We start from the raw sequence: 16,632 nt of genomic DNA, 5'->3' as shown, positions 1-16,632 counted from the left end.
GCCTACGGAGCCGTGTCGCCCCCTTGCGGTGGGCCAAGGAACAAGTGGTTTACACGCACGTGATCCTGCGAATGTTCTCATCAAGGAAGTTATGGAGACTCTGAAGGCCACCTATGTGTTTAAGAAAAAAAAAAAAAAAACCCACAAACTTTGAATTCAAAAGTTTTTTTAATGGCTTTTGAAGAGGCATTTACATACACATTTTAAAAAAATATATCTTATTATTTATTTGTCAGAGCACAAGCAGGCAGAGTGGCAGAGAGAGAAACAGGCTCCCTGCTGAGCAGAGAGCCTGATGCAGGACTGGATCCCAGGACCCTGGGACCATGACCTGAGCCGAAGGCAGATGCTTAACCCACTGAGCCACCTAGGCCTCCCTCAAAAGTTTTTTTTTTTTTTTTTTTTTTTTAAGATTTTACTTATTTATTTCACAGAGAGAGATCACAAGTAGGCAGAGAGACAGGCAGAGAGAGAGGGGGAAGCAGGCTCCCTGCTGAGCAGAGAACTCCATGCGGGGCTTGATCACAGGACCCTGAGATCATGACCTGAGCTGAAGGCAGAGGCTTAACCCACTGAGCCTCACAGGCGCCCCCTCAAAAAAAATTTTTTTAAGTTTCTAGTACTGAGTACACTCTGGTGTGGGGGGCAGGGGGCATTCTGCTGAGTGATTTATTTGTATGACCTCATTTAATCTTTGCAGCTCCTTTTTTTTTTTAAGTAAGCTCTCCAGCCAAGGCAGGGGGTGGAGGGGGGTCCTTGAACTCGCGACCCTGAGAACTAGGATCACATACTCTACAGACTGAGCCAGCACCACACCCCCAATCCTTAACTCCTGAAGGAGGAAACTGAGGCTCAGGTCCATGGAGAGCTCAATTGACTGATTCCAAGGCCACTCCTAACCCCTGGGATGCTCTACTGGTGGCAGGGGCTGCCAAAGAGCAGACTCAAGTCCCCTCTATAGGGGTGGCCTGGATGTTGTCACCGCATGGCCTCTAAGGATGCCTCCAGTAAACTGGCACCCCAGGCAGGGCACAGAGGCACCACCGCTAGCACTGGTCTGGTGGGGCCAAGCAACTCCTCGACCTACAGGAGCCTTTCTGCTCCGGCCCAAGTCTACCATGCAAACTAGAACCAGAGGCTCCCCAAAAAGTCTAATTATGGAATAACAACTCACGACCAAGCTACAGCACAGCTTTCGAACACTAAAGAATATTACACCTCTAAGCACAAAAATAAAAGCTGTTCCCCCCCCCACACCCCAACAAAGACTCAGCACAGTTCACTTCACGTAAATGGAGAGATCTGGTTGAAATGTGAGTGGAAAAGTACCCATCATATGTGGCTGCTAAGGGGGAGGATGTGGGAAGGAGCAAGGAGCCAGACAGGGAAGGAGCAGGTGCAGAGCGGCCCCAGAATGGTCTGTGGCAGGTTGCGGTCACTGCAGCGGAGGACTGTCCTTCCTGCTCACCCACCCCACCCCTGCACTGGGCTTGCCACCCTGCAGAGGGCAACCCCAGATGTGTGATGTATGTGGCTTAGCGAGACACTGTCAGAAAGAGAAACTGGAAGAGTGGGAAACAGTAACCCAGTGAGCCCTGCATGGTCCTGGTGGGGTGGGAAGGCATGAAGGGCAGACAGACCGGGGGACTGTCACAGGCAGGTCAACACTGGGAAGAAGACAGGAGTAGGGAGGAAGGTGGGCAGTCTGATAGCCTCTAAACCAGTAGGGAGAACTGGGTTTGAAAAGAGAGTGGGTAGGGCACCTCCCGCCCTGCTGCCTCAGTCGGGGGTGGGGCAGGGGGAGCATCTGACTCTTGATCTTGGGGTTGTGGGTTCGAGCCACATGTTGGGTGTAGAGATTTCTTAAAAGAAAGAAAAGGGAAGAAAGAAAGAGAGGAAGAAAGAAGAGGTGGGTAGAGAATCAGGGTTGGGGGAGGCAGAGACAGGCTGGCCTCCCCTCCCATGGTTCCTGATACCCTCCCCTTGGGTCCAGGGCCCAGACATCAACTGTGACTCAGCTGATGAAATGCAACCCCATGGCTCATTAATTAGGAAGCCTGTAATTAGCCCGTCTCAGGAACCAGGAGCCTCCAGAGAGAACCCCTCTCTCCTGCCTTCCTCTCCCTCCTACCCAAAGGATGAGATCAGGCTTGGGGGGATCTGGCCCCTGGGAACAAGGAGGGGCAGGGGAGCATGAACACCAGGGGAAATGAGATGCTGGGGCACGCGTTTATGCATGAGATGGCCTTGTACATTGACCCTAGGTAATGAGATGACGGAAATGACAGTAGGCGCCTCCACCCTGAAGGTTTCTGGGGGCAGGCTGGGTGTGGCTGGCTGGATCCGGCCGTGCTGGGTCTGCTTACCACCTGCAAAGCTGTGACCACTGCATTCAGTCTTAGGGCCAGGCGCTCCGGGGCAAAAGAAACAGATCCAGCAACCCAAATGCCATTTCACCCCAGGCTGTTACTCAGTAACACCTCCTAAACAGCCCCACTTCCTCCGTGTACCTCCCACGCCACCTCTCTGCAGCTGATCCATCTCCTCCTTTCCCAGACTCCTTGGAAAAATCAATCTCAAACCTTAGTCTATGTCCTTTCCTCCTGACTTCATGTCACTATGACTATTTTATTTTTACTTCTTTTTTTAAAAGTTTATTTATGTTTAAGTGATCTCTACTCCCAGGGTAGAGCTCAAACTCACAACTCTGAGATCAAGAGTTGTATGGCTTTCCAACTGAGCGGGCCAGATGCCTCAGTTCTGGAACACTCTTAAAGCCCTTGTTCGCTAGACCACTCCTGAAGCATTCCAGGAGCTGGAATGTTCAAGAGGCCCAGCTATCCCGAAGCCACCAAGCTGTGAAAAGCCACACAGAGAGGCCACAGGGCAATAGGTGCTCCAGATGGCAGTCCCAGCTGAGCTCGGCCTGTGGGTCATCCCTGCCCAGGTGCCCACGCAGGTGAGTGTAGAATTCTCCAGATGATTCTAGCCCCTAGCTGTTCACACTTCCCAGCAGAGGCCCCGATCACTGTGCATCAGAGAAAACTGTCCTTGCTGTGCCCTGTTTGGACTCCTGACCTTCAGAATCTAGGATCATAAGATGGTGGTGGTTCCGTGTCGCTGCCTTTTGGAGAGGTTTGTTGCACGGTGGTAGTAACGGGAACAAGGGCAGGATCTGAGACTGCTGCTATGGAGAGAGCTGGGGGTGGGGGTGGAGGGAAGCCAGGAAGGCAAAGCCGGAGTCATCCTCAGCACAGAGGGGGAGGGGAAGGCCCAAAGATGTTCCTCTGCTGAGCCCTCACATTGTGACCTGCGCATGTGCGCACCGGGGCTGGCTACTAGCTCAGGCATTTCCTCAAGAGCCCCCTCAGGGCCCGGAGACCCACTGAAGAAAAGAACACTGTCTGAAGGTTCAGAGAGCCAGGGAAACATGTGACTCAAGCATTCTTTGGGGTACAAGTCCACTTGGAGGTGGGAGAGGTCTGTTGTGCTGAGGATGGTGATGTGGGCATTAAAGACTGGACTCTGGTTCTGATTTCAGAAAAATACCTCAGTGGATTTTTTGGGGGGTTAACTCTATAGCACCCACTGACTCTTCATAATATCACCCTGGACTTCTCTCAAGCTTCAGTTTCTTTCTCCATCAGATACAGGTCAAGGGAGCTTTACGGAGATCCCTAAGGGGTGGGCATAGGAGACCAACTACCCCAAATAGACACGCCTCCCTGGAGCGTGACCCTGAGCAGAGGAAGAAAGCTGAAGGCGATCATCCTACAGGGGGTGTCGTTGCCGCAAGGCCCATTCGTCGCCCAGATGCCATGAATATGCCTACAGTGGACCCATCTCCCAAGGCTGGCCCTCAGCCAACGGGAGCCACCTCACCAAGAAAATGCCTAGGCCATCTCCTCCCCGCCAACCGCCTTGACCAACACCTCATGCCCAGAGGTAGAACAGAAACCAACCCCCTTGCCCAAGTTGAGGACACCAGGGCAACTCTGGTGTCACTTGCACTCAGAGCCCCTGTGGGATCAGGTCGAGCCTAGACTCCAGCTGACACAGCATTTTTGCCTGCCTTCCTCTCCTGCCCTGTCTGGCTTCCCTCACCCCCGGGCCCCCTCCCTCCTTCATAAGTCAAGAGTACAAGAATCCCCATCGCAAGGGCTGCCGCTGGGGGATCCGACACATCCATTTCAGGAGACATTCCCGGCTTCGTGTTTCATGGTCCTCCAGAACCGCTCAGTTTCTGAGCCTGGGTCTCTAGCTTTTCCCCTAAATTATGAACTCTTTATTTCTTCTTTAAGATTTTATTTATTTAACTGAGAGAGACAGAGATAGCAACAGAGAACACGGAGAGAAGAGGGAGAAGCAGAATCCTCACTGAGCAGGGAGCATGACATGGGACTCGATCCCAGGACCCCAGGATCACAACCTGAGCTGAGGGCAGATGCTTAACTGACTGAGCCACCCAGGCGCCCCTAAATTATGAGCTATTAATAGCCTTCCAGTAAATTCCTTTTGTTCAAATTTTCCCAACCTTGTTACAGAACACAGAACCAGGAGTAGAGGGCTGGCAACAGACATTCAAGAACATAAGGGGAATGTAGGATTGTCTAGAAAGGGCCAGAAGATAGTGAAACTGACATTCACATTCTGGTTTGGACCCCCATGTTCTGTGGCATGTTGGGATGAAGCAGCTGAGCCCTTGGAGTTCTGTGTCTCCTGAGAGCAAGGTTCTGGCACATTCTGGTCTGCTGGCTCTGGATTTTAGGTGTTGAGGGCTTCAAGGGCCAGTAATGCCTAAGAGGCCTCCTCTGGGTGAGACCAGGGACTGTGCCACCCCTAACGGGGACCCTGCTGGCTGTGGCCTGGAACACTCTGCCTAACATTCCCATGACCGTTTCTAGGGTGGGAGGGGGCCTCTTTTCTGGGTCTGTGCCCAGGTGAGACCACCTGAAGTGTGCACACGTACCTGCATGGGGGAAGGGGGAGGCCGAGTGTGAGGTGCACGGACAGATCCCAAGCCTGCAGCTTGGGGCACCCACTTGCATGCGTGTCCCTTGGGATGTGGGACTGAATGAGGCTGCAGGGAGAGGCCAGCTCCCTACAGACCCTCACCCTCCACCCCCCGCTGGCAGGCTCCGCTGTAGAACTCCGAAAAGCCCCAGATTCCTGATATGAACCCAGGCTTGTCATTTTTTTTTTTAAGATTTTATTTATTTATTTGACAGATCACAAGTAGGCAAAGAGGCAGGCAGAGAGAGAGAGGAGAAAGCAGGCTCCCCGCGGAGCAGAGAGTCTGATGTGGGGCTCAATCCCAGGACCCTGGGATCATTACCTGAGCCGAAGGCAGAGGCTTTAACCCATTGAGCCACTCAGGCGCCTCTGGGCTTGTCATGTTGAGCACGTATTTGTGAAGGTAAGGGGATAGAACATATTTCATTTAACGTTTTGTTAGCTTGGCCTAAAAACTTCTAAGTATTTGATAATATTTTACCGCAGGCCCCACAAAAGGTGGGGCTGAGACTTAAAAAAACTAAAACAAAAGCAAAAAACAGACCAGCTTTTTACTATGAAAAGTTCACACTGACACAGAAATCTGGGTTAGTATAATCAACTCTGTGTGCCCCTCAGCACTGAATCAGCACTCACCTCACGGCTAGTCTCATTTCTTCCACACTTACCCTCGCCCATCTCGACCTTCTCAGATTATTTTGCAGCAAGTTAGGGTGGCACCAGATGAACAAGTTGAGGACACGATGGTGGGAGCTCCTGGAGTCCTCTCTTCTCATCGAAACGGCAGATTGGAAGCTGGATGAACCCAACAGAGCCTCGGAAGCTGGCAGGTGGCGAGCCCTCTTGGGGCTGCTCTGGAAGCTTGGGACTAGTTGGGATCCTGTCCCCTCTCCTTGCCTGCTGTGGCTCTTCAGGACAGTTGCTTAACCCCTGGGTGCCTCAGTTTCCTCACCAACAAAATGGTGATGGCTGTCTTGTCATATCTCAAGACATAAGGTTTATAGTGCATGAGCTGAGAACTCACTATGAGTATGCAGTAAATGTTAGCTAATTCTAGATCATTCCATGTGCCGTTTGGTGCAGAAGACAGTTAGGTCTAGGAAAATGAGGGGATTTTTCTGGACACATCTCCAGGAGACCAGCTCCAAATATAATCTTCCCCCCAGGAGTATATCAGCACAGCCCTGAGCTGCCTATGCCCCTCTCCATCTGGGAAACAGTCTTTTTCTTCTCTTCACTGTGGGAGGGAGGTACAGAATCTCTAGCAGAGATTCCTCTTAGAGGAATGGTGAGTGCAGTTTCCATCAATATCATTTTTAAAAATAATGAGTAGTGAGGAGTCTTAAAATCAAGGTGACCCTAACATATTGACAACAATGTAAAGGATGAGGAGAATGAAGGAATTCCTGGTTAAACATTCTAGGGAATTCATCTTGCTCGGGAGGACAAGAGAGAGATGGACAGCCTCAGGCATTGTTTAGGTCAGCTACTAAAAGAATAGAAATAAAATTTAAAGATAACCAATCTGGGGCACTTGGGTGGCCCAGTCAGTCAAGCATCCAACTTTTGATCTCAGCTTAGGTCTTGGTCTCAGGGTCATGAGTTCAAGCCCTGCATTGGGCTCCATACTGGGTGTGGAGCCTACTTAAAAAAAATAAATTAAGGTAGCCAATCTATTAGGGGGCCCCTGGCTGGCTTAGTCAGAAAGGTCTGCAACTCTTGATCTCGGGATTGTGAGTTCAAGCCCTACCCATTTTGGACATAGAGATTTTTCTTTTCAATCCCGCAACCCTGAGATCACAGCCTGAGCCATCCGAAAGTCAGATGCCCAACCGACTGAGCCACCCAGGGTGTAGAGATTACACCCGGGTGTAGAGATTACTTAAACATAAGATCTTTATTTTTTATTTTTTAAAGATTTTTATTTATTTGACAGAAAGATCACAAGTAGGCAGAGAGACAAGCAGAGAGTGGGGAGGAGCAGGCTCCCTGCAGAGCAGAGAGCCTGAACGGGGCTTGATTCCAGGACCCTGAGATCATGACCTGAGCTAAAGGCAGAGGCTTAACCCACTGAGCCATCCAGGTGCTCCTCCAAGCACAAGATCTTAAAAAAAAAAAAGGTTAGCCAATCTTTTAGAAGACAAGAAAGAAAGGAAAAGAAGTGAGCAGATGTCATAATAAATAGAAAACAGAAGCGAAAGCTGCGCAAATGAGCCTGAGCAATCACCACGGATGTCAACAGATTAAGCCCCCCTTGTGAAAAAAACAAACAAACAAACAAACACAGGAACACTCAGTAAATCAAATCCCGCCATGTACTGTTTCAGCAGACATCACTAAAGCACAGAAGTAGGATGGGAAAGGAGAGGGAAAAAAAGGAGAATGTCGCAACAGTAATGTGAGGCAAATAGAATTTAAAGCAAAAATGCCAATAAGGATAAGGAGATTGTGTTTAAGGATAACAGAAATAATCCATCGAGAACACACAGCAGCCGGAAACCTGTGTGCACTGAACAGCATATCCTCAACGCGGGAGAGGTGGGCGAGCCAGGATTGCAGAGAGGTGTCGGCGGACCTGTCCTAGGGAGGACAGCTAGGCACACACGCGTCTGGGAAGGCAGAGAAGCTAGGAACTACTGGCATCACAATCTTGCTCACCCGACGGCTGCATCAATACAATTACTTTTCACGGATTTGTGTAACATTACCAGACGCTTAAGATAGTCCATCAGGACCGTCCGCTTTGCCACAACGCGTCAAGTCTCCACAATGCGTTGAGTCTCCACACATTCCAGATAATCAATGGAACACAGGCTACATTATCTGACTACAGAAACAGTAAAAATCAATGATAAAATAACGCATTTGCCATACTTATGGAAAATGAAAACAACAGCAAAACAAGACAAAACAAAAATGTGGCACACTTGGAAATAACTAGAAAGCAAAAGGACAAATCAGTGTGGACATCACGAAATGTATAGAACCCAATGACAATAAGGGGGTTACAAATAAAAATTCATTTAACAAAGGAAGTTTTACAACCTTAAAATATATTGTCTAAAAAGAAGAAGGGGGCACCTGGGTGGCTCAGTGGGTTAAGCCTCTACCTTTGGCTCAGGTCATGATGCCAGGGTTCTGGGATCGAGCTCTGAATGGGGTTCTCTGCTCAGCAGGGAGTCTGCTTCCCCATCTCTCTGTGCCCGCCTCTCTGCCTACTTGTGATCTCTCTCTGTCAAATAAATAAAAAAGAAGAAGAAGAGGGAGGAGGAGGAGGGTGCCTGGCTGGCTCAGTTGGTGAAGCTTGTGACCCTTGATCTCAGGGTTGTGATTTTGCGCCCCACATTGGGTGTAGAGACTACTTGAATAGATAAAACGTTTAAAAAATAAAAAGGAGAAAGATTGAAAATGTATGAGCCAAGCACTCAATACAGTCAGAAAAGAAGTACAGAATTAACTCAAAGACAGAAGATAAAAATGAAATTAATGAAGATAACAGCATAAATTAATGAAACAAATCAGAGATTCAATAAAAGCAAAGGTTGATTCTTGGAAAAATCGAATAAAAGGTGCTAAGAGAAGACACCCTGCAGTCCTGGCTGGGAGAAGCATAATCTTGGGGGGTTGAGGGTGGATGACGTAAAAATGTCTGGGCATCATCTGGCAGGCAGTGGGGAGCCATGGAGGGTCCTGAAGTGAAACACAAGGAAAGTGGTGTGGTCAGTCTGGGCAGCTGACGGATGGGAGCCACTCTGCAGGTGATCCAGCCAGAACTGAGACCAGGTGTAGCCTGGGGAGGTGCAGGAATGGGGGACTGAGTGTTCCTCACCCAGTAGCTATTACTGCCTAGCTGTGTGACCCCAGACAAGACACTGAGCTTCTCTGTGCCACCAGGTCTTCCCACTTGAAGTGATCTATAGGATCCTACAAGTCCTACCAGCCTGGGGCCTGTAGCAACCCCTATTACTGGCCAGCAGCCAGTCCCTCCTGTGCCTCACTAAGAGAACCCCATTTAGAAGGGGCCTGCAGATACCCCAGCCCTGGAGTCAACCTTGGCTGATCTAACACACAGTCAGGTGCTCACCCAGCCTGGAGGAGCTTGGGAGAGGGGACCCTGGGCCAAGGTGAGGGTCCCCGAGAAGGGAAAGGCTCAGAGGAGGGAACCATTTTGTGGCTATACCCTCACCATGAGGAGAGATACCCAGACAGGTGGAGGGTGCCAGAGGGAGTAAGGAAGCCCCAGGTAACACCCCTGAACCCTGTGTCAGCCACAAGACCACCAACCTCTAGCTCTGAATCCTAGCAAATATTAATATCTTGGGGGTTTAGTCCCCACTGGCTATGAGGCAGAGGAGTGCCGGAGAATACAGACCCTGTGGCCCAGTTTCACTGGTTTTTACCTGAGCCTCCTTGGGCAAGCACCTCAACTTCTCTGTCCCTGATTCCTGTTTGCATGTGTCAATGAGACATATTTTCTCCTGGGGCACCTGGGTGGCTCAGTGGGCTAAGTGCCTGCCTTCAGGTCAGGTCCCGATCTCGGGGTCCTGGGATCAAGCCCTGCATCAGGCTCCCTGCTCAGTGGGGAGTCTCCTTCTCCCTCTGCCTGCTGTCCCCCTCGCTTGTGCGCTCTCCCTCTCTGTCAAATAAATAAATAAAATCTTTAAAAAAATACTTTCTCCTTCTTAGGGTTTCATGCAGACTCAAGAAGGAAATGCATGCGAACAGTTTGACCCAGGGGAAGTCCTTACTGTTGTCTGTGGGTCAACATACCCCAGAACCTGTGTGCCCAACTGTGCCCTTACCCCCACCACAGACACAGACAGACACACACGGAGACAGAAACACACAGACACACAGATACAAACATACCAACACACGCACACAGACACACACACAGAGACAGACACAGACACACACACAGAGACAGACACAGACACAGAGAGAGAATCACACAGACACACAGATACAAACACACAGACACATGCACACAGACACATACAGACACACATAGAGACACACACAGAGACAGACACACACACAGATACACACAGGCACACACACTGGCTTGCATCCTTCTCCTTCACCTGGCTCAGGTGTGCACTCCCCAACCTTCTTCCCAGAACTCTCCATTTAACCTTCAGTACCCAAATTACAGGCTCCAAAGGAATATTCGAGAAGCCCTCTCCGCGTCTTAGCCTCGGCTCCCTGCTCTGCTGCGGGACCCGGGCGCTGGGGTGCACCCCTTTCTTGGATGGGAGCACGGCCCGGCCAGGCCCCCAGGGGCGCCAAGTGACGCGGGCGCCACGCTCATGCGGCTCTCAGCAGTCAGGGCACGGCTCGCGCCACCGCCACCGGTCCCCGAGGTCCTCGGAGCCTCTTCCTGTCTTTGCTTCGGGCGCTGGGCGCCTGCTCCAGCCGGCGTGAGGCCTGACCCTGCGCTGAGCTGCGTGGTGCGGGGGCGGAGGGATGGGGTGGTGGAGGCCCCCTGACACCCCGGCTCTCCAGGCCCAGCGCAGGGAGGGGGCAGCCTCAGAGGGCCGGGGGTGGGAGGGCAGCAGCTCAGGCCCCAGCCCTGCGGGGACACCAGGCCCGGGCACGCGGTCCCAGCGGGCACTGAGACCCCCACATGCGACTTCACCCATCCTACCGCCTATAGGCGTTAACACGAAGACCGTGTCCAAAAGATGCTGTCCGGGTTTGTTTTGCTTTTTAGTTAGGTTGTTTTTGCAAGTAAGACCTTTTATGAGGCCTTTTCATTCCTGCTTCTTTTAAGCTTGATGTAACGCCCTGTAGAGATCTGATGGCTCTTCACCCTGCGCTCCCCCTAGGAGGTGAAGAAGCCAAGGTTTGTCCTCTCTCACGCCTGCTGTGGATCCTTCTCAGCTCCCCGTGTGTCCGCCTGAAAGCCCAGCATTTTCTCACGCTTGTGATCCTTGCTCTGTGGATCCTTTTTGATTCAATTCAGTGAGCAGTTCGGGGCTCCTACAACTTTGCTCACTGCAGTTCACCTCTTCACAGCGGACAGGCCATTTGGGTGTCTACACTGCGGAGGGTCCTGGGGGTCATTAGTGGACCACAGGTGAGGAGGGCGTAAGGTGGGCTTACTGTGGCCGCAGAGGCCCTTTGAGAATGCGGCCAACCCCCTTCCGACAAGAAGCGTGCAGTGTCCTGTGGCTGATCCTGAGAAAAGGAGAATAAGAAACAGGGATGGATGGCCCTGGGCAGCTAACTATCACCTGCTCTCAGAAAAGATGCTCTGGTAGTAAGGAAGTACTTTAAAGAGTATCTGAGATTTGAGGCTTAATCTGGAGGCTTGCAGCTCTTTGTTCTGTAAATATTTCAGAAAATCTTAACCTTTCTATCACCTTCATCTGATTCCCTGAAGTCCTCAGAGAGATAGGAAGGGAAGTTAGTGCATTAAACAAGAAACCTTGGGAACAGGTGTGACTTACCCAAAGTCGTGGAGTAACTCCTGGGAAAGTTGAGGCTGGAACCCAGGACTTCTCAACCTCCCTTCCTCCTTTGCGTAATTTATTCAAAACCCACTGTGTGGCAGGCACTGTACCAGGCTATGGGACTGAACAGAAAGCTTAAGTCCTTTCTGCGCTGGGGGTTTCACTCTAGAGGGGTACAGCCATCACACACAACAGATAAACATACAAGTAAGTGAATTGCAGTTTGTCGTTTGTACAATTAATCCTTCAACACTGACTCAAGTTAGAAAGTGACCGAGGTGGGGCCGAGGGAGGGATTCACCAGGTGGGCGGCCAGGGAAGTGTCCTCTTAGGAGATGACACCGAAGCGGCCAGGGGAATCCTACTGAGGGGAGAGTAGGGGAACCTTCTAGGACCAAAAAACAACATGCTCTGAGACTTCAAAGCAGGAGCAAAAGGAAGGCATAGATTTGAGATATATTTTCAAGGGAGGATTACTAAAGAGGTGAGGAAAAGAGAGGGACCAAGGTGAATCTTGGGTTCTTCGAGGAGCAGCTGGCTGGCTGGTGGTATGACTACAGTTAGGAAACCGTGGGAGAGAGCAGGGGAACGGCTGAGAATCAGGAGTTGAGTCTGAGCATGATGAGTTGGAGAGGCTGGTTGCATATTCAATGACACCTAATGGCGGTGTCATTAGGTAGGTTGTAACTCCAAATCTGGAACTCAGGGGAGAGGCCCAAGATGGAGTTATGAATTTGGGAATCTTGATTTTATAGAAAGTATATAAAGTCATGGGGTTAGAAGTAGATGTGTAGAAAGAGGAGAAGAGAAGAGATGTATGAATGAGCCCTAGGATTCTCCGATATTTAGAAGTCAAAGTCAAAGAGGAAGAAGCAGAGGCAAGTCTTAGAATGAAGATCTTAGTAGACACAGCTGGTTGGTACATGTGTGTCCTGGCCTGTCCCAGGCCCTGAGCCCTTTAGTGAGTGTAGCTCCATACATTTTCAGATGATGACTTGGACCTGAAGTGCAGAGAGGGTAAGGTGCCAGGCCAGGGCCACAACAGCTGGCCTAAACTAGGCGTTGTGGCCTCCGTCACAACTGAGAGTCTCAAGGGAGCAACAGTTGGGACCCAGCTTCTCTCCAGGCCCCATGAATGGAATGAAAATATTCCTCCTGGGTTACCCCAGGAAGCTGTTCTCTCTGGAAAACTCTCTTCAGCTCTTAATAAAAATAATGGCATTTACAATACAATACTATTATTAATTAGCTTTACGGTAGTGCAGAAACTTTTCTAAAGCTCTTATATATTATTATTTCAGTCCTCACCACACTATGAGGTGGATACTAGTTAGTGTCTTCCCCACATTACACTGGAAGAAAGTGAGCCACAGAAAGATCAAGAAAACTGCCTGAGTCAGGAGGTTTTGAGCAACAGAAGCCAGATTCTGACAGGTCTTTGGGCTCCAGTGTCCTCACAGTCCATAAAGGGATGTTCCTGAAAAGGCCAGTGTAAGGTCTTGAGTGTAAGGTCTCCCACAGCACTTGCTGGGGAGAAGGCAGCCAGAACTTTCTTGGCTCCCCTAGAGAGGAGGCGAAGAGCCTGGGGCTGGGAGAGCCAGGGGCCGAACAGATCCTGACAGGAGTAGGGTGGCTAGCCCGAGTCCAAGGACCAGAGAGACACTTCAGTGGCCCGGGAGAGGGAGGCTTTAGTCCCTTCATCCTACTAGCCTGGGGCTGTGAACCAAAGTCTGCTTTCTCAGGCTAGTCTCATTCAGCTGTGGCTCCTTTAGCCCCCCAACACCAAACCTCCTGTGCCCCCATTTCTACTCCAGGCCTGAGACAGTACCTGCCCCAACTCCACAAACTAGGGTCCTTGTAGGGGTAGGAATTGGGGAAGATGCCTTTCCCTCACCTTTGAATCTTACTGGGTCTGAATTCTGCTCTGGATGTGTGTGGGGTGGGAGATGGGAGTGTCGTTCACCCCCACCCCAGGAGACCAACCCTCCTGATGGGGTTCTGCACACCTGACTGTCCCCTGTCCCACCATTCCTGGGCAGGGGCCAACCCTGCTTCCTGCACCCCAGTTCCTCAGGCCCCCCTCACCACTCTCTCAGGTGTCCGTGTCTGGGGACGGGCCCGCTGACCCCCCCAGCCTCTTCTGGGCAGCCAGAAAGCTTGGGGATGGTCTTTGCAAGACCCCCACCCCCATTTGTCCTTCTCCCCAGGTCCAGAGAGCCAAGTCACCGTTGCAGCAGCTCCTGTCACACCGCAGCCGCGCTGCCAGTGACAGCCTGGAGGCCGGTGGCCCTCCCCCGCAGGCCCCCCCACAGACAGGTCCACGTGCGTCCCCAGACGTCTGAATCACTGCTGACGGCTTGGGACCTGGCGGTCGTGGGCTCCTGGGGAGTCACCGGGGAGGGGGGTTGGCGGCCACGTCGTCTCCGGGGGAACACCTGCAGACATAAATAGGCAGCCAGCGACGGCCGTGCTGCACAGTCCGCGCAGTGATCCGCACACTGTGCCCACCTGCGCCAGGATGCCGGACGCCATGCTCCCTGCCTGCTTCCTGGGCCTGCTGGCCTTCACCTCCGCCTGCTACTTCCAGAACTGCCCTCGGGGCGGCAAGAGGGCCCTGTCTGACTTGGAGCTGAGACAGGTATGAGCCTGGCGCATCTCAGGAGTGCCTGGAGAGGACAGAGGCCCTGGGCTGGCCAGCACTACCCTGCAGGGGCCGGGAAGGAGAGAAGTTGTGGAAGAGGCAGGCTCTAAGGGGAAGGGCCCAGCAGAAGAGAGGCTTGGCGTGGCTGGGCAAGGGTGGGTGGCCAGGCTGCCAGGCAGGCTAGGACAAGCTGGGGGACTTCTGGGACGCTATCCTCATCCAGGCAAGGGAGGAAGGCAAGCCGGTGTTTCCCCAGTAACCGGGCTTGGGGCGCATCAGGGAGAACTGGACAGTAAGGCCTCCTCTGTGCTGGTCCGAGCCTCGAAGCCACAACAGGCTGTGTCCTAGCCAGCATGGGAGGCCTCCCCCCTCCAGTCTTCACCCTCTCCTAGCCACAGCTCCCCTGGACCCCACACAGAAGCTGGTCGTTGCTCTGAGCTCCTTGGGGTGAGGGTGCCACCTCCAGCAAGGAACTTCTGCTGGTAACCTAGCCCAGTTCTCTCCCACCCTGCATGTCCAGTCAATTCCCTTTTATGCCCTTTTCAGCAGAGCTGAGGGAAACCCGATCACCATACTCAATCCCACCGAGGCCAGAGGTGGCTCAATTCTGAGCTGTTGAACCGACTGGAGTGGGTGGTGGGCAGCCCCCACAGACTGACCTTCCCTCTGCTTGGCACCTTTGGAAACCTGAGTCAGCGAGGTGCCCCATGCCCTTCCCTAGGGTCAGGCTTCTGCCACCCCCAGTTAGCGCTGGGCGGTGAGCTCAGGTCTAGGCCCACTGAGGCCCACCAGCTGGTAGAGCCTAGACGGGAAACGGGAGGAGGGGCCTGGAAGTGCTGTGGGCGGGGCAGGTGCTAGAGATCAAGTTTCAGCGACGGGAGCAGGGGAGGAAGGTCGGCGTTAGGGGCAGGGTGGGCGGCTGAGAGAGGGGCGCACACCAGTGATGGCCCCAGAGCTGAGAGAGAGGGTCTCTTCCGTGCAGCCCGGTGCGGAGGGGGCCCCCCTCAACGAAGAGGGAGGATGCTGAGGGCTGTCACTCAGAGCCAGTCCTCTGTCACCTGAAAACCCAGGGACTTTAGTGGACGTGCGCCCTTTCCCCCGACCCCGTGGCCCCCCCGGCCTCGCTCGGCCCTCGGTCACCTCCCCCCACCCCTGCCCTTCTCGTCAGTGTCTCCCCTGCGGCCCCGGGGGCAAAGGGCGCTGCTTCGGGCCCAGCATCTGCTGCGGCGACGAGCTGGGCTGCTTCGTGGGCACCAACGAGGCGCTGCGCTGCCAGGAAGAGAACTACCTGCCGTCGCCTTGCCAGTCCGGCCACCAGCCATGCGGGAGCGGGGGCCGCTGCGCCGCCGCCGGCATCTGCTGCAACGATGGTGCGCGCGACCGGGACAGCCCCGGGGCGGACAGGGATCTGGGCAGGGGTGGCCCGTGGGGTTCCGGGCGGGCCTGGGCGATCTGGGTCCCGCCCGCCTCCCGCTCACCCTATGCCCCCTCCCCACCGCAGAGAGCTGCGTGACCGACCCCGAGTGCCGGGGGGGCTCCGGCTTCCACCGCCGTGCCCGTGCCAGCGACCGAAGCAATGCGACCGAGCTGGACGGGCCGACCGGCGCCTTGCTGCTGCGGCTGGTGCAGCTGGCGGGGGCGCCCGAGCCCGCGGAGCCCGCCCGGCCCGGCGTCTACTGAGCCGCTCGCTCACACTCTCCCCTCTCCCGTCACCCCGCAACCTGGAGAAATAAACCTTTTAAAACGCACCCGCGAGTGTCTGTCTCAGTGTTCGGGGGTGGGGAGGGGGCGCAGAGGAGACCGTGGGGCGCCGGCCCTTCTTCCTCCGCCGCTCCAGCCTCGGGGAAGCGATCTTGGCTTGGCTAAGTGCTAGGGGCAACTAGGGATAGGGCGACCTGGGGAGCGGGGGCGGGCAGGGCTGGGGCCAAGAGCGACCCTGCAGGGGCTGGGTGGACCCCCCAGCAGAGGGGTGGAAGGAAAGGTGAGGAGAGGGGAAGACGTTGAACAAGACAGCAAGAGAAGACAGAGAAAGGATGGAGAGAGAGACGTTGAGAGCTTCCGAGGGAAGAGTGAGAAAGCTCGAAGGGGACCGACGGGTGACCAGGGCTTCCTATGCCCCTTTACATTCCCGGACACTGAGGCACGGCTTCAGGGTCCCACCCAACTCCCCAGATTTCCAGTCTACTATTTCATCCAGGGCTGTGCGTTGTGTTTGTGTGTGTGTGTGTGTGTGTGTGTGTGTGTGTGTGAGAGAGAGAGAGAGAGAGAGAGAGAGAGTCTGGAGGCGGGAAGCAGCAAATCACCCCAGACCCAGCAGACAGAGGGCCAAATACTATCCCTCCAGGAAGAAGTTAAGCACTCGCCAAATCTCCCCCTTCAGCCAGAGTGAAGACGGAGCCCAGTGAAACCCTCGCTACATGACACCCCCCCCCCAACCCATCCACACAGCCACACAAACCACACACACTAACCCAAACACAGACCAGTGAACAACCAATAGGGGCATGCCTTGGGGTACTTGAC

General features: G+C 53.4%; 1 protein-coding gene across 1 annotated transcript; it reads left to right on the top strand.

The window, feature by feature from the left end:
- Positions 1-13,874: 13,874 nt before the first annotated feature.
- Positions 13,875-15,851, top strand: AVP (arginine vasopressin). Its single transcript, XM_059134015.1, has 3 exons — positions 13,875-14,106; positions 15,278-15,479; positions 15,611-15,851. Exons 1-3 carry the CDS (start codon positions 13,987-13,989, stop codon positions 15,787-15,789), a joined length of 501 nt encoding a protein of 166 aa, XP_058989998.1. The 5' UTR covers positions 13,875-13,986; the 3' UTR covers positions 15,790-15,851.
- Positions 15,852-16,632: the final 781 nt, after the last annotated feature.

The sequence above is a fragment of the Mustela lutreola genome, chromosome 9, assembly GCF_030435805.1.
Source record: "Mustela lutreola isolate mMusLut2 chromosome 9, mMusLut2.pri, whole genome shotgun sequence".
Classification (NCBI taxonomy): Eukaryota; Metazoa; Chordata; class Mammalia; order Carnivora; family Mustelidae; genus Mustela; species Mustela lutreola.
This window is presented reverse-complemented; position numbering and strand designations above follow the sequence as displayed.

What these genes read in the sequence shown, in the direction of transcription:
- AVP (XM_059134015.1), top strand. Translation starts at nt 13,987, where the DNA reads ATGCCGGACGCCATGCTCCCTGCCTGCTTCCTGGGCCTGCTGGCCTTC. An exon ending in CTGACTTGGAGCTGAGACAG is followed by an intron (nt 14,107 to 15,277) that starts GTATGAGCCTGG and finishes CCTTCTCGTCAG; the next exon opens with TGTCTCCCCTGCGGCCCCGG. An exon ending in CGGCATCTGCTGCAACGATG is followed by an intron (nt 15,480 to 15,610) that starts GTGCGCGCGACC and finishes TCCCCACCGCAG; the next exon opens with AGAGCTGCGTGACCGACCCC.